The following is a 16119-nucleotide window of genomic DNA, read 5'->3' on the forward strand; positions in this document are numbered from 1 at the left end:
AAACTAATAAAATAATGAATGCCAGGGATCTCTTAAATAAACCAATGATGCCATCAGTTAGATTAGGGAATACCGAGCAGAATAACACACTCAAAGATGAGGACTCGGCAGCTGCTTCCCAATGAAGTGCCTCTGAAAACCGTACAGAGGGACACTCTCCTGGCCTCTTCCCTTGGCCCAGTCTCTTTCCCATTTTCCATCTGCTCTTTGGAAACAGCTGTCACTCCCATAAACAGTGCCCTCCGGGCATTGTTACCCGAGATGCTGTTCCTTCTGCAGTATTCTCTGAGGCCCACATTTCATCCCAGGGTAGACATGGGTGCAGTTCACAGGCCCAGAGAGCTTGCAGGAACTTGCCCTTGGTTTCTGGAATTGAGCTATATGTTTTCTTCCCTGCATTCCAAGCAGCAGGTAACACATAGAAGAATGGTGTCCTTCAGAGGAGGAGTCACATGATGTCTTCCAGTGGGGGAGTCACATGATGTCCTGTAGAGGGGGAGTCACATAATATTCTCCAGAGGGGGAGTCACATTGGTTTCAGTGTGGTTTTTGATGGTCTCCTTTCAATACCGGAGGAGGCAGCTTCTCTGCAAGGGTTTATGGTTTCTATATGTTGGGTACCAGATAGTTTAATGGCCTAGTTCCACAGACAGGCCACATTCCCCTCCCCCCAGTCTGTGGATATTTTCCTCCCACCAGTATGTGGAAAGTGGATTTCCTTGCCAGCTCTGACCTGAACATGTCTTGTATAAGGAGACAATAGCTTATGTTATTCTTGCCGGAATCAAGTTAGAATGTAGTTTCATAAAATCAGTGAGGAGGAGACTCTCAAACACCGATCTCCCTCATTGCTTCTGGAACCCTCTGGGGGTCTGCATCACACAGATGTGTAAAGGGACTCATCTTTGTTATATCAAGGCACAGGAAAGGAAGAGAGAGACAGGAAATGTTTGTCATTGTATCTTGAGAGTGTGACCTTCAGTTCTGTGGGCTTGGTCTTGCCAATGGGATGTTTTTGCATGTAGACTTTGCTTTTACTAGAAGTCTGCCATACAACCCTGTTCTTCAGACTCAGAACCACAGCCCTTTAGTGGTTGTAAACCTGATTTAGTGGTGTAATCATGCATAAACTTCAGTGACTACAGCATGAAATATAGACTAACACATGAAATGTATAATAAGCATATGTTGTATGGATTAATATAGGTATTGTTTCTGTAACTTAAATTCTGTTAATTTAGTCTTAGATATGTGCATATACCCTTGAGTACCTATGAGCTTATATGAGTTCATGTGTGTATGTTTGTATGTGGTCTACATGTGTGTGTACATGTGTAAGTGCACTCCCTCTTGTATGCACAGATGGAAACGAAGGTCCGCATCAGTTCTCCTGTGTATTATTAACCTTACTTCTTAATTACATTTAACACTTTTATTACATTTATTTGTTTTGTGTGCCCATGTCTGGTGTGGTGTGGTGTGTGTGTGTGTGTGTGTGTGTGTGTGTGTGTGTGTGTGTGTGTGTGTGTGTGGTGTGCATATGTGCACACACTCGCAGGTCCAAGGACAACTTGCAAGGAAACTAGGTCATCAGAGTTAATAGCAGGCATCTTCACCCAAAGAACCATCTCACCCAGACCCTCTGCCTTATTTTTTTTAGATAGGGTCTTTGCCTAAATCTAGTCTGTTTCCGGCATGTTTGTCCGGTGAGCCCAACCCTTTCTCTTAAACCTCCCTAGCCCTGGGATAACGGCACACAGCATCACCTTGGCTTGCTTCTGGCTGCTGGGGATCTGACTCAGGTCTCCACGCTTACTCGGCAGGCACTTTTCCCACTGCACCATCTCCTCAGCCCCTATGTATGTTTTCAGCCTGAACTAGTTTGCATGTATCATGTGCTGCGTGCAATAAAAGAGATCAGGTAAGTATGACTCGATAACAGCAAAAAAGTATTTTGGTACAAAAATATGTTGTCTGTTTGTTACTTATGGCTTCTGGGATTTTAGAATTGCACCAATCCACTTGGTCCAAAAGAAGTTAGACTGGAAGGGAGTTCCAGCAGCTTGGTTCACTCATCGGTGTGTTCCTCGGCTTGCAGGTGGCAGTTGGCGGATCAGAATGGCACTATATTGCCACCCAGGGGCCCTTGCCACATACATGCCATGACTTCTGGCAGATGGTGTGGGAGCAGGGGGTCAATGTGATTGCCATGGTCACTGCAGAGGAGGTAAGGAGCGGCTTACCCCACACCCTTGTCCTGGGGAAGGGGTGGCCAGAAGGTGGGCCTGGTACCCAGGACTTTGGCTCAACCTGCTCTATGCTTCAGCTCTGTGTTATTGCGTATCCATTGCCTGGTAGAGAAGCCCTTCTCCCTCCTCGTGTGTGTGTGTGTGTGTGTGTGTGTGTGTGTGTGTGTGTGTGTGTATGTGTGTGCACACACATGCTTCCTTCCCCAGAGATAGTTTACAGTGGACTCTTTCTCTCTTTACATTTTCCCTTGTGACATCGTTCAATACAATGAAAACCAAACACAGAATCAAAACGACCAAACTTGAGTTCATCCAGCGGACGGTGTGTACTCTGTAGAACAGTTCAGTCTGTGCTGGGTAAACACACAGGGCCTCCCGACCTCAGGCGCTGCCAGCCCCGCATGCCATGGTGCTTATCAGCTGAAAGGAGACCAGAGCCACTGCATAGGAAAGAGCTTTATTCTTCAGGGAAAGGAAAACAAAAATTCCTTCTCTCTCTTTGCCAAACCAAACACAGGCTCTCTGTTGTAGCTGTGGAGTGGTGCCTGTGGTGCACAAGGGGGCACACACCTCCCGAGTGCATGGGGCGCTTCTGCTCAGAGTGCCTGACATGGCTGACATTGAGGGAAGTGTTGGATTTCCTCTCTGTCGCACTCTCAAAACACTTACCCTCCTTCCCCTTTTTAAATCCTCATGAAATTACAAATTATATTTTCAAATTCAATTAGGGAACTAGCTTCATGCGTTTTACCAAGACCCCTGGTATTCTGAGACCTGGTTTCTACCTCAGGTACCTGGTTACTTCAGGGCCCTGAGTAGAAAGAACCGGGGCCACAAAAACCAAATCATGACCCCACCATGACAATCAGTGGCCCCGCCATGACCGCCAATGACCCCACCATGACCACCAATAACCCCACCATGACCGCCAATGACCCCACCATGACCACCATTGACCCCACCATGACCACCAATGACCCCACCATGACAATCAGTGACCCCACCATGACCACCAATGACCCCACCATGACCACCATTGACCCCACCATGACCACCAATGACCCCACCATGACAATCAGTGACCACCAATGACTGCCCGAACAGTTCATTTTTGGAGTAGTCTATGAAGAGATTTGTTGAGAGTATGTCAAGTTTTCCAAGTTTAGATGCACTTCCCTGTGTGTGTTCTCTCTGTCTCTCTCTGTTTCTCTCTCTGTTTCTCTCTCTCTGTTTCTCTCTCTCTCTTTCTCTCACTCTCTCCTTCTCTCACTCTCTCCTTCTCTCACTCTCTGTCTTTGACCTTCCACCAAGAAAGTAAATTGTAGGGCTGGTGAGATGACAGAATAAAGCAGAATCTAGTGACCCATGGCACAGCCAGGGATGTATCAGTTTGTAAGATCCAATACTGACTTGGGCACTGAAACACGTGTGCATTTGTGCATTTGTGTTCTCAGAACAACCCGCTTTGGAAAAAACATTTATTTATTTATTTATTTATTTATTCATTTAATATGAGGGCATTAGATGCCCATATACAGATGCTTGCGAGTCACCATGTAGTTGTTAGACATTGAACTCAGGACCTCTGGAAGAGCAGCCAGTGCTCTTAACTGCTGAGCCATCTCTCCAGCCCCAGAACAACCCACTTTTACAGGATTGGTATAAAAGGAAAAATATACTGAGGACCTAGGGAGACTCAGTGACACCCAGTGAGTCCAGACAAGTTGACTTGTGACCCCTAAGGATGTGTCACCTTACAAGCAGGCAAACTGATAGGTCCTTTTTTTAGTCAATTGTTTAGTTGTCTGCCTTGAGGCAGGGTCTCAGGTAGCCCAGGTTGGCCTCAACCTTGCTAGATAGCCAAGGCTAACCTTGAAGTTTTGAACCTCTGTCTCCATCTCCCGAGTGCTAGGACAACAAGCATGCACCAGTGCACTGGTTTGTTCAATCGTATGGATTGAATTCAGTGCTTCATGTATTCTATAGATACTCCCCACCCACTGATGGCCTCATCTGCCCATCAGCTGGGCAGAGTCCCTGCACAGCTCACTGCTCCTTACATCTGCTTTTGACACCCAGCCTCTTCACCTTTCCCCTCCTCAGCCACCAGCCCCTCCATGCTTCCCACCCCACACCAGGGATTTCTGAACTGTGCAAAATAAAATTTAAAAAAAAGGGGGGGGGCGTTGTAAATGGTAAATTGTGCGTGGTCTTGTCTCAGCAAAGATGTTAAAAATTGGGAAGGAAAAGGGCCTCTAAGTGCCTCTTCTCTGCTTTAGTTGCAGGTTGAGCAAGCCAGCCAAGCTCAGCTAAACGTGCGAGCGGCTCTCGGTAATAGGGGCAGTGTGTTAGAAAGAGCCCTGGGCTGTCAGCAGCAGGAGAAGCAGGGCCTGGGATGATCACCAGAACGTGCTGCTTACCACTCAGACACCTTAGGTGGCTTTCTGTTCTCTGTGGACAAACATCCAGGCTCCCTGTGGGAAGATGAGGCCTTTCCTGCCTCCCGGCCCAGTGCCTCCCTCTCTCACTAGCTCCTCTCCAGGCATCCTGCAGGCCTTTCTCATTCTCAGACACTCCATGGGTTTCCTGTACATCTGGACTTTGCACTCACTGTGTTCTATCTAAATTCCCCACAAGGTAACTGTTGTTGTAAAGGGTATCAGGCTGGGCCCATATCGAAAGGATTCGCCCCAGTAGACACTTCACAGAGCCCGTGGAGATGTGACTTAGAAATTGTCATCTGAAATTGTCTCCTGCTCACGGATTCTAACTTTAACAGGATGGATAAGAGTTCATCCCTGACTTGTTTCCATTTTGCTTTTGTGGGTGATTCAGGAGGGTGGACGGACCAAAAGCCATCGATACTGGCCCAAGCTGGGGTCCAAGCACAGCTCAGCCACCTACGGCAAGTTCAAGGTCACCACGAAGTTCCGGACAGATTCTGGTTGCTATGCGACCACGGGCCTAAAGGTGAAGCACCTGCTTTCCGGGCAGGAGAGGACAGTGTGGCACTTGCAGTATACTGACTGGCCCCACCATGGCTGCCCAGAAGATGTCCAAGGGTTTTTGTGTAAGTTTTCCGCAGACTGAGTTCTGCCGAATGTGTCATAGCCTGTCCGTTGAGTGGACTGTGCTCATACTTACTCTTAAGTGACTTGAGTGTTACGGTACTGAAGTCCCCTCACCTCTGCAGAGGACAGAGAAGATAAATACATGGCTCTTGTTCTGTTAATGTCTTATGCAAGTCTGCAAGAGTGTGAGAACCTAATTCTGCATTGATTCAGACTCTTAGTCACTAGCATGCCATAACATGGATGAGTCCTGAAGACTGCCCACCAGGTCAAAGATGGCAGTCAGAAACACATAAGAATGGTGGGATTTGCCCTGCATGCATGGGGCACCTATATCAAGCAAATCCATTACATGTATTTTACTTTTCAGGGCATGGCTACTCTTAGATACTGATTCATGAGAATATATGGGTGCTGTATGTACCAGGTAATGGCCCAGGAAAGGTAACCAACACAAGTGGGCATACTGTGCCCACCATAGAGGCCCACTGTGTGCACAGAAACTTACTCTGCACAGAGACCCACTGTGTGCATGTTGGACAACATCAGAAACTTGTGTTTTATTTTGATATGTTTAGAATCTGTCTTAGCGTCTGAGAAGGCTCACAACACAGAAACGAGGTTGTCAAGACCTAGGGGGGGAAAACCCTTCTCTGGTTCTGTTAGCTTCTGCTGTTTTGACAGAGGGACTACATTTACCACTAACATGGGGAAGGGCCTCGAGGAGCACAAAGAACACAGAGTAGGGCAGCTCTGGGACAAAGAATCCAAAGCCCCAGACAGGTTTAGTGACCAGTTGTCTATCCTAGCTGTCAGTGAGGTGGGGTGTGACCCCTGCAGAACTTCCCACCCTCCTAACAGCGCTAATTATTCAGTTTAGAGATTCTTCTGCTGGTGGACTTGTTAAAGCTGTCTCTAAGAAGAAAATCTGGGTTAATACAAATAGATTGTTCTGCTGACAGGTGGGGCCCACAGGATGCTCTAAAGTGTAGTCAGATCTTTGAAGTCAGAGCCGGTTTGAGGGATGACAGGTTAAGCTAGTGGAGGATACAGGGCATCCCTTTGTGGGTTGCCCAAGGGTTGATGTTGTAAGAATCTTGACACAGTGACTGTTGGGTAGCTTGACACAGTGACTGTTGGCTGTTGGAGCGTCCATAGGTCTTACTTTAATTGTTCTGTGATTATGGCAAAAACCATTAAGGATTCTGTGGCTGTTTTTCTATTGTGTCCCTTTGGGACAGTAAACAAACCTTTGTGTGCCCCTACTGGGCCAGGCAGCTGCTAGAAGCTGTAAGAGGGTCTTGATCCCTGCACCCACAGGCATGTTGTCCCTCCACCCACAGGCTTCTTGTCTTCTTGTCCCCAGAAATGGGGTTCCTATTGAATTGTCACATAACTTCATGGCCTTTTTTTTTTTTTTTTTTGACATATGAAAATGAATTCAAGCCTTGGTTGACATTCACTGATTCTGTGCCGGGGAAGAGGATGGGGCAGGTGGCTGCTCTTTCCCCAACAGGAATTGGCTCTGACAGGCAGGCATTTCAAGGGGACGTAGCGGATGCTCTGATCCCAGTCTGTTAGGAGTATGAAATACTGTAAGTGATGCCTAGACTCGTCTGCTAGGGGGACTTGGGGATTTGCAGAGAGAGAAACAGAATTTATTTTTTTTAAAAAAGAACTATTTAAAGAACAAGTTCTCCTGTGGACTAATTGACTCCCAGATGGTCTCTTCTGGCTTCGAGGTGTTGCAGCAGTTACCAGCCAAATGATTAGCGTCTTATAAGAATTGCAAATTATTATGACTGAAAACAAAAGAGTCACCCTCAACCCTGGCGCCTCCCTGCTACCCCCCACCCCCATGCAAAGTCATGGGACACACTTGGGTAACAAGATTCACATTTTTGTCCTGCAGCCTACTTGGAGGAAATCCAGTCAGTCAGACGCCACACCAACAGCGTGCTGGAAGGCATCAAGACCAGGCACCCCCCCATCGTGGTTCACTGCAGCGCAGGGGTGGGAAGGACCGGTGTGGTGATTCTCTCTGAGCTCATGATCTACTGCCTAGAGCATAATGAAGTGAGTCGTCCACCTCTCTCTTGTTATATTCTGGGATGGAAAGTACACTTGGAACCGTGGACATCCGTTAGACAGCATTACCTGTTTTGTTTTCTGAGTTGGTGTCGCTTATCGCCCAGAGCTCACTAACTAGGCTAGGCTGTCTGTCTAGCCAGTGAACCCAGGGCTCCTCCTGTCTCCACCTCCCAGTGCTGGGATTAAGTCCACACAATTATGCATAGTTATTGGTCACAACAATTACGGGTTTGGGGAATTTAACTCAGATCCTCACACTCCCGTGGTGAGCCATTTACCAACTGAACCATAGTCCCAGGCTTCTCTCTGAGTGCTGTACCTTGATGCCAGTTCGGCACCGGAGCCATGCTCCCGCCGGCTTTGTGGTTGACTCCTCCCTGCTGACCTGTGGGTCCCAGCTGGACTCCAGTATCTATGGCTTTCCTTGTCCCTTACTGCTTGCTCACAGCTTTGTGAAGGCTCCTAAATACAAAAAGAAGTGACTGACCATGGGCATTTCCAGAAGCAGGCAGATGAGTTCTGTTGTGGGTTGTTTGCCATGGCACATGGCTCTGGCACGTGGAGTTCAGATGTGTCCTGAGTTTTTGGGATGTGTTTTGGCCCAAATCCTGTGTGACGGTGTAGAACGCGGCTGTGGTTCCGTATGGTGTAGTTTTTAGTTGGGGTCATTTGCCCTTGTCTGGCTTGGCAGTATATTATGCGTGCAGCACACAGGCTGGGTCCGTGGGCCAGCATTGGCCATACTTCGTTATAACCACATAGGGCGTGTGATACCTTGTGCTGCCATAGATCCTGGAGTTACGGTGAGAGACATCGACAACACTCTGCTTTCATTCACGTAAGATTGTGTGCAGGGTGGGGGCAGTGGTTTTGGATTCTGCTTCTCTGTTTGTGTGTTGGTTTATTTGTGAAGGGTTTAGGGATCTAACCCAGGACTTTGCACCTGTCAGACAAGTGCCCTACCACTGAGCTATACACCTCACCTGTTATGGGTGTTTCCTTGTGCTTTCTAGTGGGTCTTGCTCTGTAACCCTTACACTGGGCCCTAAGCCCTAGGCTGTAAGGTTAATAATGGGGCAGCCTTACCTCTGCCCCATGAAGAGCCAGGCCCAGATGAGGAAATCCACTCCTAAAAGCAATCTTGTGATGTAGCTGGCGCTATCTAGCTTTAAGCAGCTGTCTGACGGCAGGAAGCAAGCTCCTCCTCTGAGGCCACTTCTTGCCTTCTCACTGTTTTCAAACAAGCTGTTCAGGCTCCAGATCATGCAGCAGGGAGGAACTCTTGTTATGTGTAATGGATGCTTCGATGTGCTAATATGTATTCTAGTAGACTCAGAGATTTGAAAATGAGCTTTATTTAATACAGCCCTGTCTTGTTGGCCGTGAAAGGCTGGTTCCTTAGCTCTTTGGAGACCCTTCCACAACCTCTGTGAAGGCTGGAGATCACGGAGCTCACCATGTATCGAAGCCAGCCTGGTGCAGAATGGGTGTGGATTGGGGGAGGCAGCCAACAGGCATCCTGGGCTCCCTGAGGCTCAGAGGGGCTCAGTGCACCCTCCCCCCAACACCCCCATCATCCTCCCCCCCCCCCAACGGCGCTGTGGTGTGTTTCCTTCAGTGCTCAACTGCATTCCAGCACATTCCTTGCTGGTGTATGGCAGTCCTAAAACCACTTCTGTTCCCATTGATATTTAGCGATAGCAAGGTGACTCACAATTCATTTCCTCCCCCGCACTGGCACAGCCAGCCTTATCTGTCAGTTTCCCATGGTTGCTGTTGACCAAGGGGAGACCAGACCTGGCTCCTCCCACTCCTGTCTCCCTCTCAGGAGAAGGGCCAACATGTTTAGTTTGTTCTTTAAACAAAGACTTTTGACAAATAAATAGGAAACCGTTATGGCCTATTTTTTTTTCTCCCATCCCAGCTTAGCCTGCCTTTTCTAATGGCTGAGATGGTTCGTGTGTTTTATATTTTGATTTGTGATTCTAGCCGTGTTCATTTTGCCAATGAATTTTTTTTCCTACACTTGCCCCCTTTTGTATCATTTAAAAATATTTTTAGTTCTGTGGAGATGCTGAGTTAGGCATGCACACCGCCCACAGAGGCCAGAGGAGAGTGTCTGAGGCTCTGATGTGTAACCACAGTTGTTGTGAGACACCTGATGGGGGCGCTGGGAACTGGAGGAGTGTGGAGTCTTACCTCCTGAGCCAGCTCTCTTGCCATATTATCACATGGGGACCGAGGGGGAGGTCCCTGCATCGAGGGGGTGGCTATGAGGTGGAGGCAGGTAGTCACAGCTCTCTAGGATGCTCTGCAGTGTCACTGTCAGTGTGTCTGGCTTTCTCTGCTGCTCTTTGTGTTTCAAGGACCATGTCTGCCCTGCCCTGCATATGCCAGGGGCACTTATGTACCAGAGGTAGTGGGGAGCTGATGGTGGGTTTGGGGGTGGGGATGGTGGGGGGTGAGGATGGGGGTGGGGATGGTAGGGGTGACGGTAGGCGTGATGGTGGGGGTAAGGAGGGTGTAGGAGAACATGAGAGAAGTAGAAATGGCAGAGAAGGAGGCGGGGGGGGGGCAGGGAGGGATGGCAGACTTTTCACAAGAGAAAAGAAGAATCTTGAGGGCTGAGGAGATATCCCAGTGGCCATAAGCGCTTACCTGGGAAGCAGATCCCTAGCCTCCATGAAAAGCTAGGTGTGGACAAGCACACCCAAAGCCAGGGGGGACAGGAGACACACAGGAGACGGATGATAACACAGGGTGGGAATGACATGGTACCACAGCGCTAGGGCTTACTGGCCAGCCAACCCAGATGAGAAGTGGCAAGTTCCAGTTCTGTGAGGGACTCTGTCGCAATGGCGTGGGGCATCCGATGTCCGCCTCTGAGTATACGCACCCATACACACTGGTGTGCACATACATGCATGCGCCCCATACGTGAGTATTCATGTCCCATACAAAGGAAATATCTGGGCCAGCAATGGGTCAGTGGGTAAAGCTTTACCACCTGAGTTTGGTCCCCAGGACACACACAAATAAACGTAATAAAATCTTTTTAAAAGAAGAAATAGCTAACTTGAGCCGGTTGGGACAGGAGCATTCCTAAAGCCCTGGAGGGTCAGAACCCTTAGCTCTGCCTCCTTCCTGGTTGTCAGCAGTGGGCAGAGGCTTCCCCGGAAGAGAAGATCTCAGGAGAGGTAGCGGGTCTCAGCCTGTATGCCGTTTCTGTTCCCTCGCAGAAGGTGGAGGTGCCTACGATGCTGCGGTTCCTCAGGGAGCAGAGGATGTTCATGATCCAGACCATTGCACAGTACAAGTTCGTCTACCAAGTCCTCGTCCAGTTCCTGCAGAATTCCAGGCTCATTTGATCTCCGGGATGCAGCTTCTGGAGGAGGGACCCAGCTCTGTCCTGCAGGGGGCGCCACTTCCAGACAACCTCTGCCTCCCCAGCCGGAGGTGGATGGCTGGCAGCAGGCAGGAGCCAGAGTTACTTACAAACATCATGTATTATTTTATAAGAGATAATTTATTTTTTCCCCTTCTTTGGAATAAGTTCTGTGAGATATTATAATGCATTTTTTTTTCACAATAATATAGTGCTTCTCATTTGAACCACATGTTGACTGATCTGCAGTGTAAGCCTCCCGGTGGGAAGGTGGTGGCCCCATGGGACATTGTAGACACAGAGGCATAAAGGGAAAGCATCTCTAAGGAAGCTGCAGGCAAATCTGTAATGCCCCCAGTCAAAAGTGGCAAGAGAAAGAATTCATCCTCAGCTGGGAGAGAGCCAAGGCCCTTGAAAGGGTTCCTCTACACCCTGAGTTTGTGCCCCTTGCTAAGTGGTTGTTTTTCTCTCTTTCACTTCCGCCCTCACCTCAGCGATCTTTCTCCCTAAGCCTAGGTGAAAGGTGGGACTGGCTGGAGAGTACGGTGCCTCTAATGGTGTGGCGATGCCGTCTTTGGTAAATGGGGCTGCTGTTGTCTTTTCTCTCACCTCTTGTTCTGGGTCACAAATCTGATACAGTGATGGACAGCTGGCTGGGTATCTGCTGCTTTGTCTTGTATACTCACAACACTGTGGTCTGGTAGCCCTGGGCCAGGCCATCTGCACAGCTCAGCCCTTTGCCTGATTGTGAGAAGATAACACACCAGGGTGGGAATGGAGTTGGGTGTGGCCGATGAAGTTTAGGTTCAGTCTGTCTTCTTATCCATTCCTAAGTTGTTAGAAGGGTCTTAAGGGAAATGGTGAAGGGAACTCATATCTGGGAGCTGTCTGGCACTTAGTAGGGCCCTGGGCAGGAGGCACACACCTCTGTCAAACTCACTGCATGCTACTTGATTCTAGGCTGTAGCTGACGAGGGCTGAGTTGATCCTTTTTAGGGCTTCCTTGTCCTGAGGCAAGGTTCCCGGGTGATCTTGAATTTGTTGTGTAGCTAAGAGGATGGCTCCTCACCTCTCCGTCTCCCTGTCCCAAGTACTGGGATTTCAGGTGTGGACTACCACACACAGTGCACACTTGTGTTGAATTCACCCTGTGATGAATTCTGAGACCATCGCTTGCAATACCTTCCACCGCCTGTTTCCTGTGTAGCCCAGTCTGGTCAGTGACGGCATCAACCACGTTCAATCTGAAGCCCAGTTTCCTGCCTACGCCTACTTCTTCTCTGCGTATAATCTTCTGTGAGTTTGTGGAACTGACCATACATTTTCCCCTTTTCCTGAGCTGAAAAGACCAACCAGAAAGTGTGTGCTTGTGGCTTCTGTCTCCACCCACAAGTGAATGCTTCTGACAGCAGATTCCCCAATAACTTCTCTGAAAGATGAGCCAAGCTGTCTTCCCACTGGGTGGTGCTGGTGCTGATGTTGCTTCGGCATCTGTGGGTTCAGAATCTGCAGAGGAGGTGCTGCCATCCCCCCTTCCACCATGCAGATCGAATCAGGGAGCCTAAGGGTGTGAGCCTTGTTGACCTGTTATACTGTGTAAATTCTGACATAGGTATTTCGGGGGGGAAAATGTTAACGTATTAAGGGTGGGAAGTCTCCTGTAACTTCCTTTGATGAAGTTTCCCTTTTACGTGTCCTGGCAGTCGGCCCCACTCATGGTTCGTTATGTAATGAAGAACGCTGATTCTTGTATGTTGTCTCTAAGCTTTAGTTGGTCAGATTGTCTCGCACAGGCAGTGAAGAGATACGATGCCCTTTTGAACTGGTCACTCTCGGGCTGTTTCTACACTATGCTAGCAGAACAAGGTACTGGGAAGAATGTCAGATTGCTACCCAACTTCCTAGCCAACACATGATGAGACCCAGAGGAAAACATTTAAGTGTCTTGAGTACGTATTCCGTTCTCAAACACTGTTGCTAGTTGCTTCTGGTTCAGTACATTCAGAATTCCTTTCCCATCCCCAGCAAGTCCCTGTGGATCTCTGGTTAAATTATCATCAGGCATTTAAAGAGGCATCTGCATAATAATTGCCCAGAGATGTTTTCTCTCTGGGAAGTGAGCCAAGGAATAAACCTTGAAGCAAAGTGTATTAAATTAGTTATCTGGTTAGGCCTTTTGGAAAGGTTTCCTATGCTGCGTGGGGACCAGAGCTGGAGTTGTCAGGGCCAATGCATTGCCGCAGTTTGGATTTGAAGGAGGGGAATTAAAACAGGAGGCAGTAAGACATCCCACCTCACAGCAGAGCAGTGGACTGCTCGCCTGCCCGCCTTTTGAGGGTTGCCAGTGCTACCACTGTCTCTTTTACTTACACTCATCTGCCTACGTCCACCTTTGTCCTGGTTCAGAGGCCTCTGCATCCTGACTGCTTAACATGGTGTCTGCATTCCCTAGAGTGTGAGCTGCATTAAAGGTGAAGTAGCTGAGGACTGTCTGGCTGAGCTGTGGCTGGTTTCCTGGGGCTCTGAGGTAATCTCAGGTGGAATCCCAGGGGCCTGCACATCTGCATATGCTCCTTCTTCAGTAACAGGTAGAGGAGAGAACAGTGTTAGGCATGCAGGTCACTTTATAGAGGTGAAGACAAGTGGGTTCCTCTGCTCACTTGGAGATGAGCCACAGATACTAGGGATGCTGAGGGCATCTCACATGGACTGCTTCGAGTATCTCTGATTTAATGTGCTTACTTTGAGAGACTTTTACTGCCATGAGAAAGGGATTACTCCTGGTTAGAAGCAAGCTGTCATCCCATCCCCTCAAGGCCCACCCGAGTCTTGGCCTCTCTCATCGACCTCCATTTCAGGACATGGTCCTCATGGGACACAACCACCAGCTTCTAGGCTGCTATACCCTGCCCGCTCCCAACTTCTGCCTTCAGCTACTACCGCTTGTAGTTAGCATTTTCCTATCTTCTCTAGTTTAACGTAGATTGGCCATTGGAAATTCTGTAGTGAATCTCCAGACTGACTGAATACATAATAATCGTTTCTTCCCCAATTCAGGAAGGATGTAATGCCATTTGTCTTTTCTACCAACTAAGCTGGTGGACACAGAACTGGTTCTTTCTGACCCTGCTACCTAGCTGTGCTGGCCTTGTATCTGGTCGGGCTGGGAGGTGCCCCTGAATGCTGACAGGCTAGCTTGAGAGACCGTTGCTGTGTAGTCTTCCATCCCTTCCTGTAAGCTCAGGCCAGGCGCTATCAACGACCACGAGTCTCAGGCTATAAGCGCCCTGTGCCTTCTGAGCTCTCCCATTTCTAGTGGCATGTCTGATGGAGAGAGCGAATTTAGTTAACTGATTTCTTTTTTGGAGATGTGCCAGTTACTTCAGGTAGAGAGGTAAGAATTCCGGGACATTCTAGAATAAACTCAAGGAACATGATTAGCCCCGCCCCCTGCTCGTAATAATTTATTCACGTCTTCTCAGTATTAGGAATGAGCTGTCCACGGATTGCCAGGTCACTGCCGTTGGGCCCCAAAGATTCTGCTGCTGCTGCTTCTTGTTGGGGCTCTAGCCAAGCGGCCGCCAAGTTCTCATTCAGTGTTCTGTCTCCAAGAATGGCTCACTCAGCTTCTTGCAGAGAGCTTTGGGTCTTCTAAGGGAAATGGCACATTCCCCAGTGACCTATGACTTGATGAGTGACAGATGTTGGCTCTGGAGTGTGGAGTCAGTCACAGTTAGCCCCGGAGGGTTATTACAGCCTGAGCGTAGAGGATGAATCGGACTGGCCTTCACCTCGCTTCTGAGTCCTTTGGTGGCAAATCACCTTTCTGGGGACATCTGCTGAATATACTATCCACATGTCTGGGGAGACGGTGAGGGTGTGCTCAGTACATGTTGCCAACACAGCTTATCCAGATGTCAGTTATCTCAGGGAGCTGGGACACTGGTCCAGCAGCTTGTCCACATTGATCCTCTCTTCCCTGTTCGCAGCTTTTCATTTCCATTATAACCTTAGGGGAATTGAATGTTACACCCGGTGTGTCCAGTCCTTCATAGCCTTTGCCGATTAACACAGTACATCAGCTTTCTCGGACTCTCACTGACTTGTTCCCGTTAGCCTGCTCATGACCGGGCACTAGGGATCCGGCACCCTTCAGTCTCATAGATGGATAACGTACTGCTGTTTGGAGATCAGTTCTTGCTGTCCGGAGCAGCTTCCTCATTTTAGAGATAAATTAAAGGGCATTTGGTTGTCTGGCAGGAGGGTTGGAGCCAATGCCAGCCTAAACATGGCTCACTGCTGCATGGAAAGAGACTCTTCTGTTATGCTCTTGTCAGCAGGAACATCATTCCTTAAAAGCACTCAGAGCTTGTCCAGAGACAGTGGGGAGAGGCTAGATCACCCCTGAATTTCTTACCCAGAATTCTTCGGGCATATACTTTTTTGAGCCCTGCAGTGATATCAGAATTGGAAACTATGATGCAGCACCCCAGGGAAGACTGTGATCCAGCCTTGGAATCTACTTCTCCTGGGCTCCTTACTTGCTACCTGTATTGGGTTGTGACACGTGGTCTTTGCATCTGGACAGTTGCTCTGGAGCCTCCTTGCCCGGTACCGTGTGCTTGTGAGCAGAGAGTTCTGCCCATGCATGCTACCTCCTTGCTCAGCATTCGCAATTTCTCTTGCTTGTGAATGCCTGTGCAAGTCACTTTGTCTACCCAGAATTCCTTGCTTGCTCACTTGCTTTCCAGATGAGCTCTCTGCAGCTCACATTTTATTTTACTCTACCTGTCCACAAGGCTCCTACAAAAGTTACATCTGGCAAAAAGGACCATGGTCTCAAACATCTCTAAAACGTCCACGGATGGATTCTTAATTTAAGAAACAGTGGTTCCACGGCTCCGGGGGGGCGTGGGGGGGGGAGAGGATCTGGCAAATGAGTGTCCAAAATGAAGTGGATAGAAGGCTTCTCACAACCAGGCCTTCATCCTGAGGGGCAACACTGTCCCTCAGTACCAGAAGAGAGAAAAAAGGACGGATATTAGTGTGACTAGAAATAATGGCAGCAGACTTCCCGTTTATTTCCAGGTGCCCCTAACAGGCTTTTGGGTGAGAGCGCTGGTGTGGTGACCTGCAGTCTAACCTCCTTCTGGCTTGCTGGACTGTCTGCTTCAGTCTCCCTGGTCAGCTGGTGGGACAGGCGCTCCCCAGGGAGCCCCACAGAGCTATGATTGATAACTAATGCATGATAGGATATCTCTCCAACCCCCTGCCTTGCTGATTTTTTTCTTCCCCAACCTCTTCCTTCAGAGACACAAACTCT

The 16119-nt window shown here is 48.8% G+C and overlaps 1 protein-coding gene across 1 annotated transcript in view; it reads left to right on the forward strand.

Moving 5' to 3' along the window:
* Ptpn14 (protein tyrosine phosphatase non-receptor type 14) overlaps nucleotides 1-15889 on the forward strand; it is a 142001-nt gene extending 126112 nt beyond the window's left edge. Inside the window, exons 16-19 of the mRNA XM_034513143.2 lie at nucleotides 2099-2227; nucleotides 5085-5319; nucleotides 7233-7396; nucleotides 10651-15889. Of these exons, the coding sequence (XP_034369034.1) occupies nucleotides 2099-2227; nucleotides 5085-5319; nucleotides 7233-7396; nucleotides 10651-10779 (657 nt within the window). The 3' untranslated portion in view covers nucleotides 10780-15889. The remainder of the gene's footprint in view (nucleotides 1-2098; nucleotides 2228-5084; nucleotides 5320-7232; nucleotides 7397-10650) is intronic.
* Nucleotides 15890-16119: the final 230 nt, after the last annotated feature.

The sequence above is a fragment of the Arvicanthis niloticus genome, chromosome 10, assembly GCF_011762505.2.
Source record: "Arvicanthis niloticus isolate mArvNil1 chromosome 10, mArvNil1.pat.X, whole genome shotgun sequence".
Classification (NCBI taxonomy): domain Eukaryota; kingdom Metazoa; phylum Chordata; class Mammalia; order Rodentia; family Muridae; genus Arvicanthis; species Arvicanthis niloticus.